This window comes from Castor canadensis, chromosome 17, assembly GCF_047511655.1.
Source record: "Castor canadensis chromosome 17, mCasCan1.hap1v2, whole genome shotgun sequence".
Classification (NCBI taxonomy): domain Eukaryota; kingdom Metazoa; phylum Chordata; class Mammalia; order Rodentia; family Castoridae; genus Castor; species Castor canadensis.
Genome location: NC_133402.1, coordinates 22,365,082 through 22,392,954, shown reverse-complemented (window position 1 = coordinate 22,392,954; position 27,873 = coordinate 22,365,082). Strand labels below are relative to the sequence as shown.

The following is a 27,873-nucleotide window of genomic DNA, read 5'->3' as shown; positions in this document are numbered from 1 at the left end:
TTTATTCATTAAATTAGGCAGCTTTATTTAGCTTTTAGAAAAATGTATACAATAATCAGAACCTCAGCTCTCTTAAATAGTTTTAAATTAAAAGTTTGCAAGTGAGAGTACATTTCCACAGTCAGAACATCAATACTGCGTAGTAAGTAGGCGACAGGAACCTGGGCAGTGGGTCCACTTACAGGGACAACTAGGGGCTGGATCAAGTGGCCAGCTAGATAGCAGTGAGAGGCCAGGCCTGCCCTTTCTCCTTCAGTCTGAACTTGAGAAAGACTTACACATCACCTGCCCTGGAGGCGGAAGCTATGAGCAAAGACATCTCACTGTAGGGGTGGGGGACCTAAGGCCGCCAGACCCAAAGCTTTGATCAAACCACAGCCACTGTTAACGGGATCTGGGTATGTTAGGGTCCCCTGTCAGTCACAGTTCAACTGGCAGTTGACAGAACAAAACTCAAGGGTCCAAGTATTTCTTAACATCATTTATTTTGGAACAGACTCCTGCTTTCTCCTGAACATTCTTCTGAATGAATTCACAGTATCCAACAGTGTTTGCAAAAAACATTTCAGTCTGGCAATCAGATCTCAGCTGTGAGGTAAGCAGAAGGTGGCAGAGGCCCTTCCTCCCGCTGCAGGCCCAAGGAGCACCTCTCCTGCCTGCCACCACTTCTGGGGCAAAATTTTCCAGGACCCACATTCTAATCAGTGTGCCACCAGAGGCCAGGTTGTCACAGGCCTCCAGGGAGCTTCTGCAAACTGGATTGCAGGTTGCCCCCGGCAGCCACCTCCTTCCCTCGCTGCCTGCAAACGCCAAGTCAGCAAAGCACTGAGCGAAGTCACGAGCAGCTCGATGGCAGCGGCTGAGCAGGAATCTGGCTAAGAGGAAGGGGACAGCGTGTGGTACTTGGCTCTCTGCTCGTCGATCTCCTGCTGAGTTTTCTTGATGCAGCTGAAGATCTCCTTGAACAGGGCTTTATATTCTGGAGGTGGAGCAGTAGTGGGGGACCCCAAGGGCTCTGGGGTGACAGGGGTGGGCTCAGGCTCAGCTAGAGAGCTCACTGTTGCCAGGTCCCTGGCCACAGCCCTGGAGGTCTGCACAGCCTTGTGGGACAGCGCGTCCTGCTCCTGCTGGCACCTCTGCAGCAGCTCTTCGTACTTCACCTTCAGGGCGCTGTACTGAGTGTCCACCTCGTGCAAAAGGGACACGCCCCTCTGCTTCACGGCCCTGGCCCTCCGGACACAGGTCTCCTCGTGGCCCTTCACAATGTCGCTCCCAGCCAAGGTGCTAAGGACTGTCTCGCTGCTGCTGCGTGTGAGTGGCTTGCGGGGGGCCTCGGGGACAGCCAGGAACATCTCTTCCAGCAGGCTCTGGCTGGCCTCCTTGAAAGGCACAAACAGTGCATCAGGTGCCAGCCTCTCGGTTCCGTTCACAAAGGGATGCTCGGCCTGCAGCAGCTGCCGCATCTCAGCCACCTCAGCCTCCAGCTCCAACGCCCGTGCCCGGTAGGTGTCTGTGGCCCCCAGCTGCTGCTCCAGGTCGCTGTTCTCCTTGAGCACCAGCCCATACTCCTCCTCCATGGCCACCCGCTTCTGCCGCTCCAGGCTCAGTTGGGCCTGCAGCATGGCCACCGTCTTCTTCAGGTGCTCGTTTTCTTTTTCATCTGGGCTTTGCTGGCTCTGCAAGGAGGTGATCTTCTCGGCGAACACGTGGTCATACACAAAGTGTCTAGGGGAACACAAAGGAGACAAATCACACAGGGCAAGCAGATGCGAAGGAGGCTTTCAGAAGAGCGCTTAGCACAGCCACACCACAGCAGTGACTAAAATGCAATGTGCAAGGCTGCTAATAAATGCGTAGAAACAAACATGCTGTGACAATCTCTTTTAAACATCCAAAGTACTTCAGAACATTCATTACCAAAGCCCAGCAGCAGAACTGCTGGCATCCCAGGCCATCTTCCGAGAGCAGCTCTCACCCACAATCCTTACCTCAGTGGTCTGCTACCTGGACCTGGGAGTTTTCAAAGAGTGACTCCTAACATGTACCCAAGATTAAGAACCATGGTCATTAGGGCTTTTAACCAGGAATGCATATCACCTGGCCAGGTTTGCCCATACCCAGAAATCCTGACTGAGGCCCGAGGGAAGGCTAGCATTAGTATCTGCGCTTTGGCAAATACCACAGGTGATGTGGTGTCCAGGCAAGGTGAGAAGCATAGCACAAAGGAGCTAGCTGCTCTCCTGTCCAGTCTTAGGCAACCTGTAGCTGTATTTATTTACTGATGTGACTGCTGTCTATCTGCCTCTCCATTAGAATGAAAGGTCATAAAGGCAGGATTGTTCTGGTCACCATTCCTCACGGTTGGCACAGCACTGCAGTACAGCAGGCGTTTGATACGTATTTTCATCTGTTGCAGGTGTTTATTCTTCCAGCAGGAGGATCCTCAGTCCCAACAGCCTGGGCCTTGGGGCAGGGGAGGAGGTGGTTAGGGCCCCCTGGGGCCCCCCACAGGGTAGTAGAACTGGTCTAGGTCCTAAATGTTTCCTAAAGATTCAAACTCTCAACTCTAAATTATAAAGGCATTTCTTTTGGCAAAACCACTTCTGTTTGCCTGGATCTTTGTTTAACTGAAATCTCTCCTTCACACTAGTGTGGAATCCAATAGTGAATCTGTATTCTGCAAAAAGATTTCTAATTGAAAACCAAGACTAAGCAACTAAAGCAATGATGTAATTGCCCTAAGGCCTCTCCTAGATGAGTCTCACAGAACTCCTAAGACCAAGGGACACTGGTAGGTTACCAGGCAGGTGCACTTCCTAAAATGGTACTGGGAACCTACAGGAAGCCAGAAGGTGTCAACAACCCGACATTCCCAGCTCTTACTGGCGGAGGTCATACAGCTCCTTCAGACAGGAGAAGCTGGGCGCTGGCTTCTCCTGGTCACAGGTCCCCCGTCTCCTCTTCCCTTGGTCACATGACTTCAGCTCCTCCACTTGGCTCTGGAGGTGATCAATGTTTGTTTGTAGGCATTCAATCGTTTCGGTCAGGCTGTGAGGAACAGACAGAAGCCGACTGCTGCTTGTCACAGTAAATTAAGGACAAAAGCAGTGAGGGGGGATTAGCTGCAGCCGCTCAAGCCAGGCTTTCTTAATTGGAAAGGACTTACATTTAATCTCTGTTCTCCAAAAAGTATTAAATTAAACCTTACTGCACACTGACCCAAACCCTTACGTCCACATTCTTTTCCCAGTTATACCAGATAAGCCCCTTCCTAGGGTTTCCATGAGATTCCAGAAATTTTACCTGAGGATTTTTTGCTGTGAGGCCTTGCTGTCAGCAACCAGCTTTTGGTTTGTTTCTTCCAGTTCCCTCGCTGTGACATCTAACTGCTCATAAACTTTTGCGTGCTGTTCGTTCATTTGCCGCAGAAGCTCCACCTGCTTGGTCAGATACTGTAAGAGAACATTGCAACTTGTGACTCGAACAGAAAAGATACCTGCACATCTCAACCCTAATTCTCTGGTTCCCCACCACCAACTGGTGTGGATTGAGGGCCCGTTCCTGGCATGGTGCAATATTTGCCAATCCAAAACCTCCCCATAGCCTTGTTTGAGAATTGTATCAAAAAATTTTACTACGAACTGGGGATGAAGTGCACAACTGTAATCCCAGCTACTGAGAAGGCAGAGATCAGGAGGATCCCAAGTTTGAGGCCAGCCTGGACAAAAATACAAGACGCTACCTGCAAAATACAACAAAAAAGGGCTGGCAGGGTAGCTTGAAGAGTAAAGCGCCTGCTTAGCAAGTGTGAGCTGAGTTCAAACCCCAGTGCCTCCAACAAAACAAAAACTCCAAGCCTGTGTTAGTGGAAAAGGAGCACAAGCCATCCTTGATAAGCTCAGCACCTCAATCTTTCCAATTCTCCTGGGTACTTCGAGGCTGTCTAATTTTACAAAGCATTTAACATGCATAAAATTAATATTCAAAAGAAAAACCTGGGGAGGAAGGGGGGATGAGAGGAAAGGGAGACTGACTATGATCAAAGTACATTATTTTAAAAAAGGAAAACCTAAGGTGAGCTGTCATATTCCTTCAAGAGAAGAAGCTTGGAAAACATGATCGAAGTCTAAGCAAAATACACCATGTTTAACAGAAATAAGAAAGCCTAAAGTAGAGGATTTTAGATGATTTTCACTTGAAAAAAATCAATATTTTTTGAGGCATTCTGTTCTCTCTGAGAACATTATCCCCATCATCCTTCTTAATTGCAAGAAGCTTATCAGATTATTTGTTTTGGTCCTGCTGAGACTGCTCTCTGAAGGCCAAGGACAAAGGGAAGGAGCCAGACTAAATGCCACAGTGTTAGGTGGCCTGATTCCCTGCCCACTCCATTCCACCTGAAGACACCAGCACATGGCCCACATCCCAAATAAAAGCCATGTTTCTCAGGAGATAACCACAGAGGAAAGAGGAGGTTTGAAATACCACTGCTGATCCCACCGTAGGCGCCTGAGGATCTGCTTTTTCTGAAAACACTTGTTTTGAGGCATTCACACAACCCATCAGGTACTTGTGGGGCCAGTGGACTCCTATGTAGTCCCATTCTCCATTCTTGTGTCTCAGCCTCCCGAGTGCTGGGATTATAGGCATAAACTACTGCCCGATTTCAAGAGACTTTCTAAGAACCTGGCTAAACAATACTCAATGGACTTATTTAAAGTGCTGTAAAAAGCATCTATGGCCTTTTTTTTTTTAATCTAGTCACACAGCTTGGTGGCAATTTGTTGAGCAAACACTTAACGTTTCCTTAACATCAACTTTCTCATCTCTCTTGGAGTCCAGCATGTTTTGGAAAATTCTTTGAATTTTAGAAAAGCATGCTATTCATACCTTAGCCTTTATAACATCTCTGTGAGGTCTGGGCAGGACCCCGTGATGGAGCATTAATATTTGCCAGATATGGTGGTGCACGGTCCTCTTGCCTCAAGCCTCTGAATGCTGGCAGAAGGCAGTGGTACTGGAGCTCAGCACAGGCTATGGGGTCAGGACCTGAAGACCCACTTTGTCATTTATGACTAGACAGCCTTCGGCAAGCAGCCTGGCTTTTCTGAGGGTTCCTCAGTATGCGTAGTGCTGTAAAGATTCAAATGCATGTTGGAGAGGCCAGAATGTGTCACCCCAAAATATGTCTGTCCGGCATAAGCACTGCCCAACTGAAGGCAGCTGAGAAAGCTCTGCCCTCTACATTCCTAAACACAGGATGCAGATTGACCAAGACCCGGGCACCAGCCTCTCCCTCTCCCACACAGAACAGGGGTTATCGACGGAGAACAGCTAGACTCTTGGGCCAGAAGCCAGCGTCCCAGTAATCCACATTAACAAGCTTAACCAGCCTTGATCTGCCACTGATTAGCCTCCTGGTAATTTGCTGCCCCTAGAGACTCAAAGTTCTTTTCCTTTGTCTTGTCATTTCTCTAAGAAAGTAAATTCTTACTGTTCTTTAGGCATGTTGGGGCATGCTCGTGATCCTAGCACTCGGGAGACTGAGGCAGGGGAATCACGGGTTGGAGGCCAGCCTGGACCTTGTCTCAAAAAAGAATTTACTGTTGTTTGTTAACTGCTGTATGAGAGGGAATGTGAAGCCACCTTTGGAGATGACTCTTTTGGGTACCTCCTGGGTACATAACAGGGAAGATACATGTAAATGAACTGCCCTGCTGTTCTTTTGTTAACTGTCTTTGTTACGGGGTCCATTCTAAAAAGAAACTCAGGAAGGCTGAGGAAAAATTATTTCTCTTTCTCCACACATACAAATATATGAATTTACAATATAAAGGTTAGTACATGTAGAATCCAGCGTTTGGTGTCAGTGCTCAGTAAGGGTAGCTACTGTCAGCTTTACTCAGTTACAGAGTTCTAAGTGTGCTAAACTAGATTCACCTGGAAGACTTACTTAAAGCGTAGGACCTGGGAGTCTTCCTCCCAAACGCGGACTCAGTGACACTGGGACAGAGCCAGGATTTTGCAATTTCAGTAGAATCTCAGGTAGCATTAGAATATGTAGACCACGAATCACACTCAGTACAAATATGCTCCCTTGGGACATGAAGTTCCCCTACTGTGACTATCTTTTTTCTCTGGGGTCTAGCATTCACTGGAAAAACTCTGACTTCCCTCTTTCCCTCCCTCCCTCCTTTCCCAGGTTGTATGCTAGGCAAGCCCTCGAACACTGTGCTGTATCCCTGGCCCAAAACTGACTTTTTTTGGTGGTACTCAGGGCCTCATAATTGCTAGACAATTATGAATCATGCCCCCAACGCTTTTTGCTTTATTGTTCAGACAGTGTTTTTGCCTGGGCCAGCCTTGGCCCACAATGCCCCTCCCCACACCTCCTGCTAACCCTGATGACTCTTAAGCTCAAATGCTGACCACTTCCCTCCTTAGCATGGTTGAGTCAGTCATTAAAATACGGTTACAGTTTAACTGTATCACCATTATATTTTGATCTGTTTTTACACGCCTCGGTTCCCTGAAATTACAAACGAGTTACCTACCTTAATTTGGAATGTTCCTTCCTAACTTCTTGGTGCACCCAAATACTGACTTTCCCAGAGTGCTAAATCTTAACCCCTCCATTTAAAAACTTTCTATTATGGAGACTTTCAAAGTGAAGGGAAAAAGGTTTAATAAACTCTCATATGCCCATCACCCAGTTTTAACAACTGCCAACACAGCCAACCTTGTTTCATCTCTGTTTCATCTCATCCTCAGTCATGTTAAAGCAAATCCAAGGCATCTTAGTTCAAGTGCACATCTGTACATGTTTTTAAGAGATGACCTTTCATGTTAGCATAAGCACAGTTCCTAAGGAGAAAAAGCAATAACTGTGTCATGGCTTTCGATCGCATCAATGGTTGCCCTGCGTGTCGTTTCCAGCTTCATCTTCAGCTATCCACTCCACCTCACACTCCACCTCACACTTCCGAGGTGCCCTCCAAGGCAAGCTCCTCCCTCCCTTAGGGCCTTTGCTCCATACTCCCGCTCCCAGCCTGGGAGGATCTAGGAGAAGCTACTGTGCTAATTCCTAACTGAACTGCAGCATTTCTTTCAGTTCTGGACGGAAGCACGAACCACTCCTAGTGGGATATGTGTCCGTCAATAGAATCAGCTCTTCACGGCACTCTGTAGTAGGTGCGGAAATCGTAGCTTACTGTTCACATTTGTCACTATTTGAAAACACGGCAGTTTTTAAAATGCCATAAGAGCTTGGTATTTAGTATGTTAATAAATGTCTATATTACAGTACCACAATTTATTTTTCAGTATTTGGTGAGCATTTAGATATAACAGATTTATAATTCTTTGGTAATTCAAAGAATTATTTTAAGGCAGGTTCTTGTTAGGTAGCTCAGGCTGGCCTGGAACTCACAATCCTCCTGCATCAATCAGCCTCCCGAGAGCTGGGATTACAGGTGTGTACCCCTATACCTGGTCCTGTAATTCACTGTATTTAAAAAGGTCACCGTAGACCTCACTAGATAGCCAACAGGATGAGTGGCCCGCAGAAAGGTTGAAAGCTTAGGTTGTCCCCTAGGCCTCATTTCAAACATGAGCTCCTCCTCCTCGGAACCCAGGCTGCTCATGACCTCCTTCAAGACAGCACACTAAGAATCATGTGAGGTGTGTGTGTGCTATTGTCACCCTCTTTCCGAGGAGGAGAGCCTCTTGTACATCTATCTGGCCCATCTTTACACATAGTAGGGACTACACTTTATTGGTGAAATGGCAAATTTCTTGATTTCTACACAAAAGCTACTTGTGCTTAGCACCACAACTTAGACTGTGAAATGTCAAGAGAGGTTTAACTGTAGGGCTGTGAGGTGGACGTTGGTCATGGCCCTCTTGGGGACCGTCACAAAATTTTCTCACCACTTCCTCTTACAGATGATTTCTCTTTATTCTTAGGGCACCACTATCCCCTGTAATCTGAAGGGGAGACATTTATAATTCCTACCACCCATTATATAGGTCCCAAGTTGTTGCCACTTTTTAAAAATATAATGTTAAATTAGGGTTGTGGCCAGCATCCCGGGAATAAGTCAATATGCAAGTAAGTACAAAGAATCCATTAAAAAGTTACAGAAAGTGCCATTTGTTTGGTAGATAGAAACCTGTGATAAAAACACAAAGAAAGCATTAAGAACTTGTGATATTTTGGTCATGGAGGAACTGGCCTTTGAGGAAAATTTAAAGCATGGCAAGGAGCTTGTTTCTACAAGGTGGGGGTTTAATCTTATTACATTAAACTAAAATTAATCACAAAAGCCCTTCACTTCTCAGTTATACATTACCACCAAGGAGTGTAACATGAGCAATTTAAGACAAGTGCCAGATCTCTAAGCAAGTTCTGAAGTAAGGAAGGCAGTGAACTCTACCCAGTCAGACGCTGTGCTCTGGACTGGGCCTCTGAACTAGGACTTAGGCTTTCCTCCCGAATCTAGAAGGCAGAGTGAGTTTTTGTGCTTCCTGCGTTCATCTCATGGGCACTCCTGCTGCTGGTTTTCTCCTTTCCTCTCCATTCTGAATCTTTGATAAATAGCCTTGAAGGAATTTGACTGCTACAATAAATAGGGGAGACAGTTCAAGCAAAACAGAAGAGGAAGAGGGACATAGGGGTGGCAGAAACATAGACAAAAATGTTGACTTAACAGAATATCAAAGTTTATTTTTTTTTAAATTTTTATTTTTTTATTATTCATATGTGCATACAATGTTTGGGTCATTTCTCCCCCCTGCCCCCACTCCCTCCCTTACCACCCAGAATATCAAAGTTTAAATGCTCTGGGTTATATCTCACTGTCTAGAACTTTGCACAGAATGTCACCTCAACCGCGGGTATAAGCTTTGGGTTATGCATGAAGGCTACAAAATAGGTTACCTTTATGGCTGGAAAATCAATGGAAAAGAAAGGCCAACAGGACTATTTAATACCAACTATTTGCAACTTTAGAATCTTAACCTGGAATACAGGGCCAGACACACAACCCAATCTAAAGATGCATAAGGGCCAGGTGTGGTGGTTCATGCCTGTAATCCCAGCTATTTGGGAGGTGGAGATAGGAAGATCAAGAATCAAGGCCAGTCTGGGGAAAAGTTAGCTAGACGCTATCTTAAAAAACTACCTGGGTATGGTGGTACACACTTGTTGTCCCATCTACTTGGAAGGCAGAAGTAGGAGGATCACGGTCTGAGACCTGTACAGGGAAAAGCTCAAGACCCTATCTGAAAAACAAATTAAAATCAAAAGGACTTGGGGCATGGCTTAAGTGGTAGAGCACTTGCCTTGGAAGTAGAAGGCCTTGAGTTCAATCCCTAGTACAGGGGTGGGGGAGAAGAAGGATGCATAAGGAATGGAATGGAAATTTGGTTGGGATTATTCTTAAATCAAGGATTATAGCCCAAATCCTCTGAATTCAGTAGCAAAATGACCTCCCACAATGGTGAACAAATATTTCCTATTGCCTTTGAAAAATCTCTTTCTCCTAACTAAAGTAATACATTTCCCCTCTAGGAACTTTGCGGGTAGGGAGAGCATGAACCTGAAATAAAAGCCACCTATAATTCCACTACTAAAAGCTTGGCTTGTTTTAAGATCTACTCTCCAGGATTTCAAAATATGTCACTTCTGTAATCTCCCCCCTTGGGGCATCCTGTATAGATGCAGTGCGGGCATTCTTCACCACCCCATCCCAGAGCAACAGATCAGCAGGTGATTTACACTCAGCTACTTGCAAATACAACTAAGGGCTTACACCTAACATGTATACCAGAGCTCCCAACATGTACACCAGGGCTCTTTCTACTACTGTCTTTAAAATCTCCAGAGGCAGAAACTCACAATTTAGGAATTGTTAGAAGACTTTTGTAAACTGTTTACCTTTTGCTAAAATTCTGATTTCAACAAGTTTTGTTTTTGAGACAGAGTCTATTCTTGCCTAGGCTGGCCTCAAACTTACAATCGTCCTGCCTCCGCCTCCCGAGTGCAGGGATAACAGCCTTGGCCAGCACGTCCAGCAAGTACTTATTGATTATCTGCTATGTCTGAAAGACCAGGAATAAACACAGCAATAGCCCTCAATATGCAATGGGAAATGGGGAGAAAGCAGAATAAAACAAATCAAGAAATAGGTATAATATATAGTAGAATATTAATAAATTCAGTACAAGTAGAACAAAATGCTTTACAATTCCCAGGAAGGAATGAACTCTTCACAGTGGAGTTCCTGGAAGGTCAAACTACTTTGCGAGGTAGGCGCAGCTCCTGCAGGGACAGTGAGGGTGTCCAAGTCGGAGAGCAACACAAGCTCAAGGCTGTAGGCGCTCACCGCTGCAGGAGAGATGGGGTCAGGTCTTGCCTCTCACAGCTTCTCTCTCTCTCTCCCTACCCAACCAGGACAAAAAAACATTCTCTGGACTCTAAAAATCAGATGTTCAAGTTAGCACCAAATAAAAGTGAGACAGGCTATAAACTTCTCTGATGCCACTGCTTTCAATAGCCATTTTATCTTTTTTAACATTAAAAACAATGCCTATCAAAAACACTGATTATTTGAGACCCACTAATAGTCTTTGAGAGAACACTTCTGTGGAATTAAAAACCAGCCTCTGCACTTTCCTAGTTGCCTATTTCCATAATAAGTCATGGTGTGGAAATTTTATCCTATATTTCACAAGGTCTGCACTGATTGTGCTGTTTTTTTTTGGTGGTACTGAGGATCAAAGTCAGGGCCACGCACATGGCATGCAAGCGCTCACCGAGCTACACGCTTCGCCCTTTGCACAGACTGCTCTTTATTCATTCTTGAATACTTTGTTCCAGGACTGTTCTCTTCTTCTTTTAAACTTTTTTATTAGCATATATTAGTTGTGCAGGGGGTCTCACTGTGACATTTCCATATGTGCTTACAACATACCTTGGTTAAGTTCTTTCCCACCATCATTCTCCCTCTTCCTCTTCCGCCTAGTTTCAAACATGTTCACCCTCCTTCACTTCCTCTCCAGAGCCCTCCCCCTCTCACTAGTACCCCCTATCTAACAGGACCTGTTTTACATTGCCATCCTTTTGTGTATGCGATGCTGACACTGAACCTAGGTCCTTGCACATGCTAGGCAAGTGCTCTACCACTAAGCTACATCCCAGTGTACTCTTCATTTGTTTAGCTGTATATTTATTGTTTAAAAGGTTTTCACTATGATTTTTCACCCATGAATTTATTGTACTTTAGTCACACTAAGCCCTCTCACTCTCCCTCACCCTTTCCCCTGCTCCCTGTTATTCAACAGCTTTCGGTGCATTTGGCTATGTCATCTTCCCACACAGATACAATGTATTTTGATACTATTCACTCTTTTCTCTTCCTCTCCTTCTTCTCCCTAGTCCCTTCAACAGTCCCACTATTACAGACATGGTCTACATATATACGCAAATGTGATCATGTCGGTATTTGTGTACATTTATTTTTTGGGTCTATCTTCCACATATGAACGAAAACATGTGACCTTTGTTCTTTTGAACCTGGCTCGCTTTGCTTAACATGATCTCCAGTTTTATCCATTTACCTGCAAATGACATAATTTCATTCTTTATAGTTGGATAATACTCCATTGTGTATATGTACCACATTTTCTTGATCCATGCATCAATTGTAGGGCATCAGGGTTGCTTCCAGAGCTTGGCTTTGGTGAATAGTGCTGTGATGAACATGGGTACAGGTGTCTCTATTGCATCCTAACTTAGGTTCCTCTGGGTATAAGCCCAGAAGTGGTATCACTAGACTATATGATATAGTTCTGTTCTCAGTTTTTTGAGGAACCTCTATACTGTTTTCCATAGGGGTTGCACTAGTTTACATTCCTACCAACAGTGTAGAAGTGTTTCTTTTTCCCCACATCCTCACCAACATTTGTTGTTGTGTTCTTGATGATAGCCATTCTAGCAGGAGAGTGGTGGAATAATAATGTCATTTTGATCTGTATTTCTTTTATGGTCAGGGATGTTCAACATGTCTTCATGTATTTACTGGGCATTTGGACTTCTTCCTTTGAAAATTATCTGTTCAGTTCATTTGCACATTTACTTATTTATTGATTTGCAGCACTAGGGATCCAAGCCAGGGCCTTGTGCATGTCAGGCAAACACTTAACCACTGATATCTGCCCATTTACTGATTGGGTTGTTGATTTTTTGGCAGTTTAGTGTTTTGAGTTCCTTGTAAATTCTGGTCATTAATCCTCTGTCAGATGTATAGCTGGCAAAGGTTTTCTTACATTCTATAGACTGCAGGACCATTTTCTTAAACCATCTCATTTTAAATTTCTCAGGGTGGGTAGGATAAGAGCTGACTTTTTGGTTCTCGACTACATTATTTTTTAAATGATCATGTATTATTTTTCTTTCTTTTTCTTTTTGGTCAATGGGGGTTTAAACTTAGGGTCTCATGCTTTCTAGGTAGGCACTCTACCCTTTGAGCCACTCCACTGTGGAGGTACTTTTCTAATGAATGAAGAAAAAACTATACCATTTAGAATGTTTAGCAGTTTAGAGCTGGGGTTATTGCTCAATGGCAGTATGTGCTTAGCAGGCAGAAGGCCCTGGGTTTAATCCCTAGCAACAAATAAATTAAACTGTTCCTTAAAAACCTGTTCAAGTGATTCTACTCATGTAAAGTTCAAAACCAGGCTGAGATAACCTAGGTGTCAGCACTGGAATGCTGGTTGGTGGGAATGGTGACTGGATGGGCTGATAACATTCTCCCTCCTTATCTGGTGTTGGTTGCATGAGTAGGTTCACTTGATGAAAAGTCACCAAGTAGACCCTTAGGAGTTGTGCTCTTTTTAGTGTGTACATTTCAATTAAAAGTTTTAAGCAGGGCCCTCCACGTTTTTTGCTCTGTCTTTTGCTCCACCATGCCTTGCTCTTAAGAGCTATCCGCCGTCTACCCCGGCAAGTGGGCCAGGCCTGCGGAGGAGGGCGGCATGCGGCTCGACTTGGTGCGTCTTTCGGAGCACGTCAAAGGTCCAACCCGAGAGTCCTCGCGCGCCGCAGGCCACAACCTGTACCGTGCCTATGATTATACAGTACCATCTATGGAGAAAGCACTTGTGAAAACAAGACATTCAGAAAGCTCTTCCTTCTGGGTGCTATGGAAGAGTAGCTCCACGTTCTGGCTTGGCTGCAAAACACTTCATAGATACAGGAGCTGGTGTCATAGATGAAGATTATAGAGGAAATATTGGTGTTATACTGTTTAATTTTGGCAAAGAGAAATTTGAAGTAAAAAAGGGTGATCGAATTGCTCAGCTCATTTGTGAACGGATTTTTTATCCAGAAATAGAAGTTTAATTGTTGGATGATACTGAAAGGGGTTGGGGAGGTTTTAGTTCCACTGGAAAGAATTAAAATTTGGGTCAAGTATAGAAAATGAAAAACATACTTTTTTTTTCTTAAAAATTGAGAGGTCTTGCTTAAATTGTTGGTGTTTAGTATCACTGTAAACTTAATAGATTTAACATTTGTAAAAATACTTCATTTTCTTATAGTAAACAAAAGGATTATGTAGAAACTTATTTTCTTCTGTTTTCTGCAGTTGATGGTTGCTTGTAAATTTGCTTTGTGGTGATCTGATGCAAACATTTTTTAAATCAGATGTACAATTAACAGATTTTTTAAAACTGTGTTATTTAATTCAATAGATGATACCTCTTCATCTTAAAAGAGTTTAAGGGGGACCTTTTCTGTGGCTCTGAGGGTGATTAGGTTAACACAAGTCTGTCATTAACACATTCTGAAAGAATCTGAAGATGCCAATGACATCCATCAGATGTTACAAAGCATAACAGAGATGAAGTCAAGTTTATAAAAGTTTAAGGGGGCTCATCCCTCTTATACAGTTTAAGCAGGGCTCCTGAAGGCTACAGTGATGGGTCGTCTTTCAGTAGGGAATCAGGCTCTTTGGTGCATTCTTTGTTTCAGATTTCTGGCAAGAGATCTTGGATGTCTATGCCATGATCTCTTAAGTCTGCCCAGGCACAGGTTCAAGGAGCAGGCAGGGAAGCCAGGGTGTGGGAGTCCCCAGCTGCTAAGTGTGCTCAACTAGCACCCAGCTCATCTCCTGTTTACCCCACCCCTACTCACTTTTACAAAGCAAGTTATAAAAAGAAAGAAGAAAGTCAACTGTAATGGTGGCAAAGAATCTAAGACAGTGGCTGTTCTTAGACAAAATCTGGCTTTGTATAAGGAGCAAATATGAATTCTGCAATGCTTGATCTATGAACCAGTGGGGCACATCCTTTGTTAAGCAAACAAGAGACTCCCAAAAATGTTTCTGAAAGTACTTTGTTTAATTCATGACTTTAATTTTATTTTGGGTGTTTTTTTTTTTTTTTTTTTTTTGTGGTACTGGGGTTTGAACTCAGGGCCTCGAGATTGCTAGGCAGGCACTCTACCACTTGAGCCACTCCACCATGAATTTAATTAATCTCTATTACGCTTTGCAGTATCTAATGGATGCCATTAGATGGTAGATGTGAGAATCTCAAACATGTCTGGGTTCTTTCAGAATATGAATGGCTTGCATTAAGCACCTAGTCACCCTTGAAACACAGGAACGGTGGAAAGCTTAAATCACATGCTATATGTTTGTAATCTCTTACACCAACCAACAAGCACCATTCTGCTAGTTACACATCTATACTTGGAAGACATGCTAAAGTATTTTATACTTTCACAGGGAACATCAATGCAATGAATCCACACAAAGTTTCTATCCAAATACCAACAAATGTATTGTCAATGAATTGAAAAACTAAGTCTAGAAAACAAAGCAGGAAGAGTTCCTTGACTTCATATAACATTTGGCTAGTTTAATAGTTTTAAGATGAGTGATTTTCCTGCATTCTTAGGTTCTGAAAAACTCTACACATCATTCAATTCAGCTTAGAATACTACATGTTCTATGCTCTTTTGATGTACAATGTACCTAAAATGGTACCTTGACATCAGTACCGTCACAAACTATACCTTCCTAGAATGAGAAAAGTATATTTCAATCACATTGCTGGCTCTATTCATAAATTCTGCTGAAGGGAAGGGTCTACTGTATATGCTTTAATTATAGCTACTACATAAAATTAATGGGTTTTGAGATTATAAATTTGCCTTAGTTTGATTATAGGTTTATTCGTATTCAAAAACTGAAATCTGCCAGATGTAGTGGTCATGCCTGCAATCCCTGATACTAAGGGGGACTGTGGCTCAAGCCCCGCCTGGTCAAAAAGTTAGTGAAACTCTACAAGGTAGTGTGTGTCTGTGGTGCCAGCTGCATGGGAGGCATAGGTACAAGGATTGCGACCTGGGCCTGCCCTGAGCAAAAACATAAGATTCTATAAGAAAAATAACTAAAGCAAAAAAAAGACTAGGGGTATGGCTCAAGTGGTAGAGCACCTGCTTAGCAAGCATGGGGACTTGAGTTCAAACCAGAATGTCCAAAAAAGGTTGAAATTTCTATGAAGTGATTAATTCAAAGTCAAGGACTGCATAACTGTACTTTGAATTACTAGTTAAAAAAATCAGAGTTCGTAAACACTGATCTAATGAGCTGCTTCACTACTCTAGGGTCTTTCACAATGTTCTACACAAAAACTTAGGAGTCCTGGTTCTACTGTGGCAATTTGGAGAAAAGAAGTTGAAATTCAAGTGTGAAGCTTTTTGGTGGCTGGGAGAAGTTTGGGCACGGAGAAAAGTGGTCTGTCTGAATAACAGCCACAATCACCATCTTTCAGTCAAGAGGCCAGTAACTGGCTACTTGAATGAGACCTTACGGGAGGGGGGGCCTTCCGTTTAAGCTTTAGTCGAGCATCTTTCATTTTAGTTTGTTAAAGTAGGCAAAAAGTCATTTTAATGACAAAAAAAATCCACCACCAATGTAAATAAGTCAAGATCATGGCAAGGAGAAAGTAGCATGTATTTCATGATTAATGTTTCGGCATAAAGAATTTAAACACATTATGACATAGGAACTATAATTTTTTTTTTTTTTTTTGGTGGTACTGGGGTTTGAACTCAGGGTCTCTTGCTTGCTAGGAAGGTGCTCTACCTCTTGAGCACTCCAACAGTCCTTTTTTTGTGTTGGATACTTTTGAGATAGGGTCTCAGGAAAATTTGCCGGGGCTAGCTTCGAGCTGCAATCCTCCCAATCTCTGCCTCCTGAGTAGTTAGGATTACAGGTGTAAGTCGCCGAGCAGGTACTATAATTTTTTTACTCTTCATCTAAACCTAAGTTTGGAGTTGTGTTTGGTAGTGGGAAGGAGGGAGATGCCACCAAGGAGTAGTACACAGGGAATACTCCTGTGTGGAGTGGTTTTCTTAAGCTGAATGATGTTTATTCACTGTTTTACACCTTTCTGTATACCTTAAATATTGCATAATTAATTTTTAAAGAAAAAACTGAAAAATTAAGAATAATACCCACAGTTTCATTTTGCTTTATGTACTGGTAAAAACTGGCCCATTGACTTCTCATACACTTCATTAAGGACACCAAGAGAAATCCCTGTCATCATAGCAAACTTCTGCATCAGGGAAAACCTAAAGAAAGGAGAAGCCAAAGCGCCACCTCTCTGAGGGTACTTGGTTCAAGTCTGCACTGGAAATTAAATGCTGCTTCTAGTTGCAGGTGTTAAGCTAAGAAAATGACTGTACAACCACCATGCCACACATCAAAGTGTCTGTAACTCTTGCACAGGGTAAATTACCTCGATTTCCTGTAACTGCTCCTGATTGGTTGTGTACATCTGCTGAAGAGACTCCTCCAACTCTGTGTTCCGGTCCAGTAGCGTCTTCCCAAGCTCAGCAGCAAGCTGGAGATCTAGCACAGCAAATGCTCCTTAGAATCACACAAACGAGCTCACTTCATTTGACACCACCAAGGCCTTCAACCAGGAATGAAGCCAGCCAGACCCCAGTGGAAGGAGAATGCCCGGAAACCCAAGTCCTACTTAACATTCAGATGAACCAAAGGCCTTCTAGCAGATAAGATGCTCTCTTGTGCACTTGTACTTGGAAGCCATGAAAGACAGCTATCTGCTTTATGGAGATGCAGTCACTAGTCCAGGAATTAAGGGTTGTGACTTCTAAAATCACACATGATAATGGAATGGACTTACTTAAATCTGGACAGCCTACTTTTTTGAGTGGACCCTTAAGTCAAAGTATAGAAAGATCTTTCAACGGCTGGTGGAGTGGCTCACATGGTAGAGCACCTGCCTAGAAAGCATGAGGCCCTGAGTTCAAACCCCAGTGCCACCAAAAAAAAAAAAAAAAAATGCCCCAGCCAGGTGTTTTTCTCTTTTTAAAAATTTTTTTCATGTCCTTCTCTAAGATGAACAAACCAGCTGAGCAAAGCAGTAATATGCTGCTTGATTCATACTTCCACTTAACATACAACCAGATTTTATCTTAAACCTAATTTTTCAACTCTCCCTCTTTTTTTTTTTTTTTTTGTGGTACTGAGAACTTTGAACTTAGGGCCTACACCTTGAGCCCACTGTGCCACCTGCCCTTTTTTGTGATGGTTCTATTTGCCTGGGCTGGCTTTGAACCTCAATCCTCATTATCTCTGCTTCTGAGTAGCTAGGATTATAGATGCCAGGCTTTCAACTCTCTTTTTAGACATATATGTATATAAGACAGATTTGTTTATATTATATACAATCTCACAAATAAAAATTTAGTAGTCATACAGAAAAGGATAGTTATAACAAAAGTAACTGAAATATTTATTTGCATAGTAAGTTTTATGGGCCAGTCCTTTGATATAGCGGGAAACACATCAACTCTGAGGTCCAGTTCTGACTACCATTTACCAAAGCACTTCACTGTGGTTACTTTAAAGATTCCTATACTTAACAGTCATATTTACAGAGATGATTATCTGTCAATATAAGACTGAGACAATCAAGCTGGGCTCAGTGGCGTGTACCTGTAATCCCAAGCTACACAGGAGGCTGCGATCCAGAGGATCAAGGTTCTAGGCCAGCCTAGGCAAAAAGTTTGGGAGACTACCATCTCAATGGAAAAAAGCTGGGCATCGTGGTGCATGCCTGACATCTCAGCTACTGGGAACTGTAAATAGGAGGACCTCAGTCCAGGCTGGCCTGAGTATAAAGCCAGACCCAAAAATAACTAAAGTAAAAAGGGTTGGGGGTGTGGCTCAATGGTAGAGTTCTTGCCTGGCAAGCATGAAGCCCTGAGTTCAAACCTCAGAACCACCACCAAAAAAAAAAAAAAAGAAAAGAAAGAATACACAAGGAAGTACTTTACAAACTAAGCTTCAATACACAGGCAAAGCAGTGTATCGGTATCCGCTGATTCGCAAACAAGTGTTTTGGTTGCTAGGCACATTCTGAGCTCTGGCTGTAGAATAGTGCATAAAACAGATGAAGCACCCACTTCTAAATTCCCCAGATGAATGGAGGACACCAGATAGCAAGTAAGCAAATTTATGAATGTGATAAACACCATTCATACATGCATGGGTACATTAATAACACAAGATTATGTTCTAGTACTGGGGATATAAGGAACTCATTAAAAAAATTTCTTTTCTTCCAGGTGCCAATGGCTCACATCTATAATCCTAGCTAGTCAGAAGGCAGAGAATGAGAATCTCAGTTCAAGGCCAGCCCAGGAAAATAGTGTGAGACACCCTATCTCAAAAATACCCAACACAAAAAAGGACTGGCGGAGTGGCTCAAGTAGTAGAGAGCCTGCCTCTCAAGCATGAGATTCCAGTACCGGGGGAAAAACAAATGTCCCTTCCCTCTTGAAGTTTTATGGGAAACCAGCATGATAAAATATATATCAGAGAGCTGGATGGCGGTGGCTCATGCCTGTAATCCTAGCTGCTCAGGAGGCAGAGATTAGGAGGATCTTGGTTTGGAGCCAACCTGGGCAAATATTTCTCAAGACCCTATTTCATAAAAACCCATCACAAAAAAAAAAAAAGGGCTGGTGGAGTGGCTTAAGGTGTAGGCCCTGGGTTCAAACCTCAGTACCACAACCCCTCCCCCCCCCCGCCCAAATATATATATACCAGAGAATAGTTAAGTACTAAATGGCAAGAAAAAGGTGGAGGAGGAGTGCAGATGCGGAAAGCTGAAATCTAAAAACATATGATAAGGGGGTCATTACAATAAAGACATGAGGCACCTGTGATCCTAGCTACTCAGGAGGCAGAAGAGATCAGGACGATCGAGGTTTGCAAGATCCTATCTCAAAAAAGCCCATCACAAAAAAGGGCTGGTGGAGTGGCTCAAGGTATAGGCCCTGAGTTCAAACCACAGTACTGAGAAAAAAAAAAAAAAGACTTGGAAGAACGGAGTAAGTGACCTATGCAGCTCTATATAGGGGAATTACACACCAGGCAGAGGCAAAACAAGTGCAAGGCCCTGGGAGGAGTCATGACCAGAGCTATTGAGGAGGCAGGGAGGCTGGAACAGAATGGGGAAGAGGAGTCAAGTCAGAGGGGGCAGGCCCAAGGTTGGCCAATTTGGGTGGGACCTAACTAGGGAGGTCAAGATTTTGGCTCCCCTGGTCCCCCAGGAGATGGAACATAGTGGAGGCTTGACGGGATCCCTCTAGCTGCCATGAAAATGCACTGAAAGGGGCAAAGGTGAGGTCCAGTGGGAGGATACTGCAGTCATCTGGGTGAGATGATGGTGGCTGGACCAGGTAGCAGAGATGGAGATGTGGAGGTAGGCAGGATTCTGACATGATCTGAAAGAAAAGCTGTAAGGATCTGTTGACCAATTTGATACGGAGTGTAACAGAAAATTCAGTGACGGTGAAGAAAGGGAGGTATTGCAAGGGAAAACAGTTCAGCCATAGTTTGAAGGGGGAGGAAGTCACCTGGAAGCGCCAGGAAAGAACTTGGCTATCAACCTAACAAGCAGCCAGTATGAAGGCAGCACAAGGGGACAGTGGGAGGGAATGACGTGGGAGGAGCAGGCAGGGAGCAGCTCCTACAGGATTCTGTAGGCCTGGGAGAGAGCTTTTCAATTTTATTCTAGGCGATGGAAAGTCACTTCAGTTAATCATAACAGGGAATCTCATTACATGATTTGAAACTTCATGTTGAAAGGTTGACAAATAATGTTTAGTATCTATCCATTACTTTTGATAGTAAAATTTGCCCTAGAGTAACAGAAAAGCAACAACTTTGTTACCTAGTAACGTAATTATTATTCTACTTGCTAGTTTTCACTCATTAGGAAAAAAAAAAACAAAGCAACAAAATTTATCACATAGCATTGGCACAAGAGAGAGGAAGGAAGGAAGGGGGGGAGAGGGGGGGGGGAGAGAGAGAGAGAGAGAGAGAGAGAGAGAGAGAGTCTTGCTATTATGTAGCCCAGGCTGGCCTTAAATTGGAAACCTCCCTGCCTCATCCTCCTCAGTAGATGGAATTACAGCATGTACTACCACACCCAGCTTATTCCAGCTCATTTTAAGATATTTTACACTATTTTATAGATTTTTCTTTTCTTTTTTTTTTCTGGCAGGGTCTGACGCTTGCTAGGCAGGAGCTCTTACCACTTGAGCCATTCATTTACACTATTTTAAATAAAATAGTATTAGTGTGATTTCAATATTAACAATATTAAAAACATTTATTACTGTTATTACATTCGGATTTCAGTTAACAAGCCAGTAAAACACCTTCTTGAATATCCAAAACAGAACTTCTGCAAACACAACATAAAGCATTTCTATCTTTACATGGTATTTAGTCCACTTTTTCAGATGAGATACCCTGAAGCACAAAGCTGTTGCGTGACCTGAGCAAGTCACAGGAACACAGAAACTGCTCAGTCAACAGGTTCTCACCCTCATCATGACTCTGGCATCCACACCTGCAAAGTTTTAAGGCTACTGAAAGTGCTGTCATATACTTCTTTAAGGTTCAGAATACACGTGTCCCTAGTTGAGGTATTTAATCTTTTCCACTTGTTTTTATAGATGGCAATGGGAAACTAGAGGTAAACTACTTGGGTATTTATGACAGCTCAGCCTTTGTGAAAGCGCACTCAACCCCAGGCAAGTTAGTAGCTTGCTTGACTGAAAGACAAAAGTACATATGGCTGAAGATGAAATAATTAGTTTGAACTCTCAAGGGCAGGTGATGTGTAGACACAGACTCACACAGAAACCACCACACTGTATTAAATAAAGACACAGCATAACCCAGCACAGAAGCATAAAAGCATTGCCTATATTTTAAGTCCTTACTTCTGGCCTGGTGTAATATGGTGGGTGATTCCTCACTAGGAAGGCTCAGACACTCACCAAAGATGTTCTTAGCTAGCAACTAAATCCTGAGCTGAACCCTCTGCCCAGGTCAGGACTGACTTGAGACCTGCATCAACTCGTTCCTGCTCCTGCAGTGAGAGAGACCAAGGGCATCATTCTTCAGTAAACGGCAACCAAAAAAGAATTTAAGACTTGTCCTTATCTCAATCCTTATTTCTAGTTAAAGAAAGCTCCCACCTGGCTCAGTAACCTGAAGTCTTGGTCTCCTGAATATTTCATAGGATGTTTAGAATTCTAGCAAGTCAAGTCTCAGCTACAAGAGAGCGCCTGTGAAGTCACGCTGTATAATCAGATATTACATCATCTGTTAGTTTAAAGATGATGGACTTTTTTTGGTCTTGGAAAAAAGTTCACTTCCTGTTGTGTAGCATCTGGCTTCCATAACCAAAACGAGCCAAAAGCTGGCACTAAGCCCAAGAAGGTTTTCTAAGTAATTAGTAGAGGGAATAGGAGAGTGCCCAATGTTTTTATTTATGTTTTAATTAAGGCACGAAAGAAAAGGCGTTCTGAAGCCTTGCACTCCTGCTAGTCTATTTCACAATAAAGATTTTCATAGTCTTTTCTAAACCCAGTTGAACTGGCCTGGCTTAGACACTAAAAATACCATAGATTTACTGCAGGCCTGAGAATTACAACATATCAGTCCTCTCCTATGGTGTGATATTCTTTCACTAATCTCTGACTTGTGAAAGATAATTTGTGTGTGTGTGTGTGTGTGTGTGATATGCTGGAGATCAAACCCAGGACCTCACGCATGCCAGGCAAGCATTCAGAGCTATGTCACCAGCCTTAATATTCTGTTTCAACAGTGTAAACTCTTAGCTTTAAACAGATAATCATTCAGCCCCATGCCTTTGGCAAAAAAAATTAGTTCTAACAGCTAAGTGATTTTTTTTAAAAGAACTTTTCTTCCAGAATTTTAGAAACTTTAAATCCCACCGCTATTATATTCTTTACTTCAGTTCCTTAAGAAATACGAGGACAAAATATTCCCGAGTTAGCTGTAGTCTGCAAGAGTAATTCAATAATGTTAAAGCTGAAAGCTTTTCCTATTAAAAAGTCAGATGCGTCATTTGGTGACGCTTCTGGTTTAACTTGTTGCCAACGCTACTATAAATTGGGAACACAAAAAGGCTTAATATAAACATCAAGAAAAATGATGGGGTCAGTTGTAATGACCCTCCAAACAGTGATTCAGCAAATTAGGTGTACATGTGGAAAAACACACTCATCTTGGAAAGAAATTTTAGAATTCCTTTAAACTAACATTTCATTTGCTGATCCATATACCTAAAACCCGAATCCTTATTCTAAGCTTGCACTGCTCACCAAATGATAACTATAATAGCAGCTGGCCTAAAAGAAAATGCAGTCTCTGAAGTCTTTCTACCTTGTTCTCAGGGGCACATTTCAAAGCCAACACCATTTACCTGCACAGAGGCTCCTGCTGTCCTAGAAAAGATCTAACCTGCAGAGATTATTGTCAGTATTTCTACTGGGCGGGCTCAGCCCTCCAACAAGACAGTCTCTTCATCAGAGTGCTTTGAAAGCAAAGGGTTTTCTCCTTCTGCCTATAGGCAGCTTTCCATGTTTCTAACAAGGCATGCACAGGGGACCAGTCCACTGAGGTTAAAATTTTTCAGCCATTTAAATTGAAACAAGAAGGCCCTAGCAAACTTTGATACAAAAACTCAATCTACTTAGATAATGGCTTCCATTGCTAAAGGAAAAAATGTAGTAGTAGATTTTGAGAACAGGATCTTTTAAAGTTGTTTTTAAAAAGCTAGACTTAATGGTTCACAGCTGCAATTATGGTATTGTGGAGGCTGAGGTAGGAGGATTGTGAATTAAAAAAAAAGTATTTTAAGCACCTCTCTATAAGCAAGCCTTAATCATTAAATTGATAGAGTAGTAAAAATAATAAGTAAAATAAACAGAGAAATGTCTGCATATGATAAAACCCTGCTTAATCAAAGGGCTGTTCCCAAACTTCATTGAGCCGTAAGTATCTACTGACAGACTGTAACATGCCAGGCACTATAGTAAGCACACATCATAAGATGTCTAAAATTCTCTAGACATTCTCAGATTCCTAGAACATCAACCCCATGAGAGAAGAAATCCTACCTACTCATCCTACAGACATGGTCTCCGTGTGTAGATGAATACCTACCAGAGATTACAATTCTTCAGAAATAAACAAGTTTTTGTTTGTTCGTTTTGGCAGTACTGGGACTTGAACTCAGGGCTTTACACTTGCTAGGCAAGCACTTTACCACTTGACCCATACCTCCTGCCCCATGAACAAGTTTTAAAACTATTCAAAGTTTAGTTTGGGTATGGGTAGTAGCTCAGTGGCACAGCGGTTTGCCTAGCATGCACGAGACCCTGGGTGTGATCCCCAGCACCACATACATACATACAACACACACACACACACACACACACACACACACACACACACACACAGAGTTTATTTCTTTAGCATATAATTTAGCAAACTGGGAAAATAATGCCCCTTTGTCAGCAGCCTTCATTCTTTCAGGGGGCATATCCACAAGCTATGATGATTGGAATTTTACATCTTCTATTCCTACCCCACATCGTTGGTTATGGCAAAGTCCACTGTCATAATGATGTAAAAGCCCTTTAAAAAGTACAGAACAAATTCCAACTGCAAACTGGTAAGTGAAGAGGTTGAGAGGTTTAATGCCTTTTTAAACTTGAAGGTCTGATGACTTCTTTGGTCGCAGGTTAAGGAGAATTTCACCTGTAACCCACTGCGTTTGCTTATCAGTACAATAGACTATTACAACTGGTCAATTACGATAATACCCCGCCCCCAGAGGGCAGCGTGGAGCCCTGAAATCAGTAATCTTGTGGCGCTTCCATTCTACCCAACAAATATTAAAATTAGGTTTCTGTTATGATATGTTAAGTATGATGCTAAATGTGGGAGATTAAAAAAAAAAAGCCTGCCTGCTCTCTATGTCCTTAAAGATACTATGCTTCTTGAGTACAGGAAAGAAAAATATCTAATCTTGATTTTATAACCTGCTTTATTACAGGGAGATGTTGCAATTGCACAGCATTGCCTCATTAATCCTGAAGAAAGTATCAAAGTAGGTCATCAATCCTTGTGGGGCAAGCCTAAAATGTGTTTGTTAAAACCTATGACAAATTTGTCTTTTGGACCTGGAGAATACAGTGGCAACTACTACACTGCCACTGCTAAACAGCTTGGACTGTAAGCACAGGTGGCTTAAGTCGTTGCATATTAATTTAACAAATCAACTTCCAAAAAGAGGAAAAGAGGAGATTGTTTTTTCCTTTTCTCTCTCTTTTTTTTTTTTTCAGTACTGGGGCTTGCACTCAGTGACCTTGAGTCACTCCACCAGTCCTTTTTTGTGAAAGGGTCTTGAGAACTCCGGGTTGGTTTTGAACCCAGATCCGCCTGATCTCTGCCTCCTCAGTAGCTAGGATTACAGGTATAAACCGGCAGTTTTTTCCTTTTCATACTCATACTTACATGAGTCATTCAAGTCTACATTTTTTTTTCTGCCAAGCTTGATAGTAGCATGAACGAGCATCATCAGTACCATTTAATAGTCAACTAATGAGATGTTAATTTTCACTGCAAGTTCAGCACTGAAGTAACTTATTTACCCAGAACTGTAGAACAGAAGATGCCTGGAAAAAATTCCTGAGGATTATTCAGTGTGATGGCCAGCGGTTGCTCTGGAGTTTAAAGTGGACCCCCAGTTCCCTCAACAAGTATCTACTCCTACCAGGAAGTAGTGTTGGCTTCTTTAACAGCACCTAGTGTTATTGGGAGGATTAAATGACCATCTGCGTTAAGGGCATATCTGTGGCACATAAAAAGTGTTCCCCGATTAAAAACTCCCACCTTAAATAGGTAAAAAGGGGGCCACTGCCTACCGACTGATTGTTCTCTGGAGACACCATAAGCAAGGCAGATCAAGTTTTAACTGAACGCCAGAGTGCAAACTGAAGGAAGTACGACAAGTTCAAGTGCCCTCAAAACATTTGGCACCTGGTCACCTACGTAACAATAATAATAATACCACCAGTTTAACACTCAGCTGAAAAAGCTGCGAACTAGATGGGAAGGAAGAAAGAGGATTTGAGCACTCCTCATTCCGAGGGTAAGGGGTCCAAAACACTTGCTTTCACATTTGGCTTTAGAGGGGCCACTTAACCGTTTGCCTCCGCTTTCTCATCTGGAAAATGGGACAACAAAGTGACTCCCTCGCAGAGTGATGGCGCGGATTACACGAGTGCAGTTTGCGGACGGCTCGCTGAACACGGCTCCTGCCGCAGGGCACACAGGCCATTCATGGAGCGGTGCGACTCGCAGAGGGACAAGAAGCCGGGCCGGCGGGGTGAGCCCTCTGCCTGGGGGGCCGCGGTGGGGCTTAGGTCGGTCCATCCACTGAAGCGCACGGCTCGGCTCCCCGCGCATCAGCGATCACGACCAGTTCTGCGCCCCGGCAGGGCCGCGGCCCCGCGCAGGACTCCCCGCGGCCGAGGGGCGCGCCCCGCGCCAGGTGAGCGGCCGCCTTCCCGGTACCTGCATCCCGATCGCCAGCAAAAGCAACTTTCCATCAATTTCGCACCTGCAGCCTCCCGGCCAGGCCGCCCGCCCGCCGGCCCGCGCGCCTGTCCGCCCGTCCGCGGGGCGACCTCGCCCTCACCTTGCTGGAGGTCCCGGTGGTCGTACCACGGCTCATCCTCCTTCATCTCAAACTCCTCCACCAGGCTGTCCGCCAGCATCTCCGCGGGCTCTTCCGGGGGCAGCGGCCCCCGCCGCCGCCGCCGTCCCGCCTCAGCCGCTGCCCCGGGCTGTTCCCCGGCCCCGCCGCCTTCAGCCAGAGCCGCCCTCGGGCGGGACGCGCCGCCGCCCAGGCTCTGTCGCGCCGCCTCCTCACAGTCACCCGCCGCGCCGGCGGCGGCGGTCCGCAGCGCACACCGTCCACCGGCTCCCCAGCACGCCTCGCACTGCCCAACGGCCCCAACGGCTGGCGCCCTAGCGTGAGCGCCGGGGCTGGCTTCCCGAGCCGGCTCCTCACGCCGCAGCCGGGCCCCAACGTGGCACTTTGGCAGAACCCTCCCCGACTGGGGATGCAATTCAAACCCCCGGCGGCGCCTTGACCAATCGTGAGCGAGCTGCTGGCCGAACGACAGCGACCTTGCCCAATCGTGTCTCACCAAAGGTCCGCGGCTCGGCCGGTCCGCAAGGCAGTCAGCCAATAGAGCTTCAGAAAGAAACAAAGAAGGCGGAGAAAAGTGGAAGGGGTGCGGCCGAAAACCCCGCCCCCTCGCCGGCGTGGTGCTCCTTCTGGGAGTGCGTCCCGGGTTCCGTCGTGTGGAGGCGGCAGCGGCCTCCGTGGCGCCTGTGGCGGTGGGTGTTCCGCCCTCGAGCCAGTCGGTAGACAAACTGCGCGGGGCTGAGTGGCGAGGACGTCGGCCTCCGAGCAGCGGGCGGTAGTAGTGAGGCGACCGTCGTGCCGACGAGTGCCGGGAGTCCGAAGTTCGCTGTTCCGCCGGCCCTTCCCATCTTGAGTTCCAGATCTGCGCTCGGTGGTGCGCGGAGACCCGGGCGGATCGGGCTTTGGGGTCCTGGAAACGCCCTCACTGTTAGCGGTGCCCTCGCCGGGACGGGAATTGCGCTCGCTGCCTCCTGGGCGGGGACACCAAACCCACTTGGAATCGGCGGCGGGGAGGGCGTGGTGGAAACCGTCTCCTCGGGGAAACCGTGCAGGCAACTTTGCACACGGTTTCCGCAGGGCTCGCAGACAGCAAGATGAGCAGCTGCGAGCGCGGCGTTGCCCTGGGAGAGGGGAGGCTGCAGCCGATGTACTGTCTTCACGCAGACCGAACGTGGAAACCTGAATAGGGTGACAGGCCAGTGGTCTCCACCTGGGAGAAAAGGCGCAGCCGTTAGGAGAGGTCGGCAGTGCTGATACCTGTTTATCCTTTCTAGAACAAAACAGGACAAAAAAAGTAGAGGTTAGTGCATATGATTGAAAGATTAGAACAAAAGATTGTAACTAGAGGTTCAGAGGGAAGAGAAGTAGCTAAATATTAACCTATCTGGAGAGGATGAATTTAACAAAGATATATTGTAGGCGTTTTTTTTGGTAGGGGCAGTACTGGGATTTGAACTCAGGACCTCACGCTTGCTAAGCAGGTGCTTTACCACTTGAGCCACTCCTCTAGCTATGTTGTAAGCATTTTTGTAATGTAGCCCCACTACAACAATAATATAATAAAAATAAATTATAAATGCAAAAAAGAGCTATTACAGCAGTGAATGCATAGATATTATCGAAAGCTGATAATTCACTAACTCCTTCCCACATATAAGGAGAGAGCTCCCTGCTAAAATGGGAAGAAGTTAGTTTCCCTTAAGGGAGGAATATCATCAA

General features: G+C 44.3%; 2 protein-coding genes, 1 non-coding gene and 1 pseudogene across 6 annotated transcripts in view; 3 read left to right on the top strand and 1 right to left on the bottom strand.

Annotated features, from left to right (window-relative positions):
* Cdr2 (cerebellar degeneration related protein 2) lies at nt 1-26,897 on the bottom strand. Of its 4 annotated transcripts, XM_020163529.2 has the most exons (5): nt 26,140-26,756; nt 16,813-16,925; nt 3,304-3,452; nt 2,884-3,048; nt 1-1,725 (listed from the first exon to the last, which is right to left on the bottom strand). In XM_020163529.2, the coding sequence occupies exons 1-5, from the start codon at nt 26,216-26,218 to the stop codon at nt 876-878; spliced, it is 1,356 nt and encodes a 451-aa protein (XP_020019118.2). In that variant the 5' UTR covers nt 26,219-26,756; the 3' UTR covers nt 1-875. The 4 variants fall into 4 exon arrangements, with proteins under 4 accessions (XP_020019118.2, XP_073916352.1, XP_073916353.1 ...); XM_074060251.1 differs by lacking the exon at nt 2,884-3,048 and having other exon boundaries at nt 26,140-26,897; XM_074060252.1 differs by lacking the exon at nt 16,813-16,925 and having other exon boundaries at nt 26,140-26,302.
* On the top strand, nt 12,908-13,692 carry LOC109686280 (deoxyuridine 5'-triphosphate nucleotidohydrolase, mitochondrial-like; annotated as a pseudogene).
* Trnas-aga (transfer RNA serine (anticodon AGA)) lies at nt 17,293-17,365 on the top strand. Its single transcript has one exon. It is a non-coding gene; the product is annotated as a tRNA-Ser (tRNA).
* LOC109694793 (transmembrane protein 180-like) overlaps nt 26,738-27,873 on the top strand; it is a 42,706-nt gene continuing 41,570 nt past the window's right edge. Inside the window, exon 1 of the mRNA XM_074060254.1 lies at nt 26,738-27,454. The gene's annotated coding sequence lies outside the window, so the exon portion shown is untranslated. The remainder of the gene's footprint in view (nt 27,455-27,873) is intronic.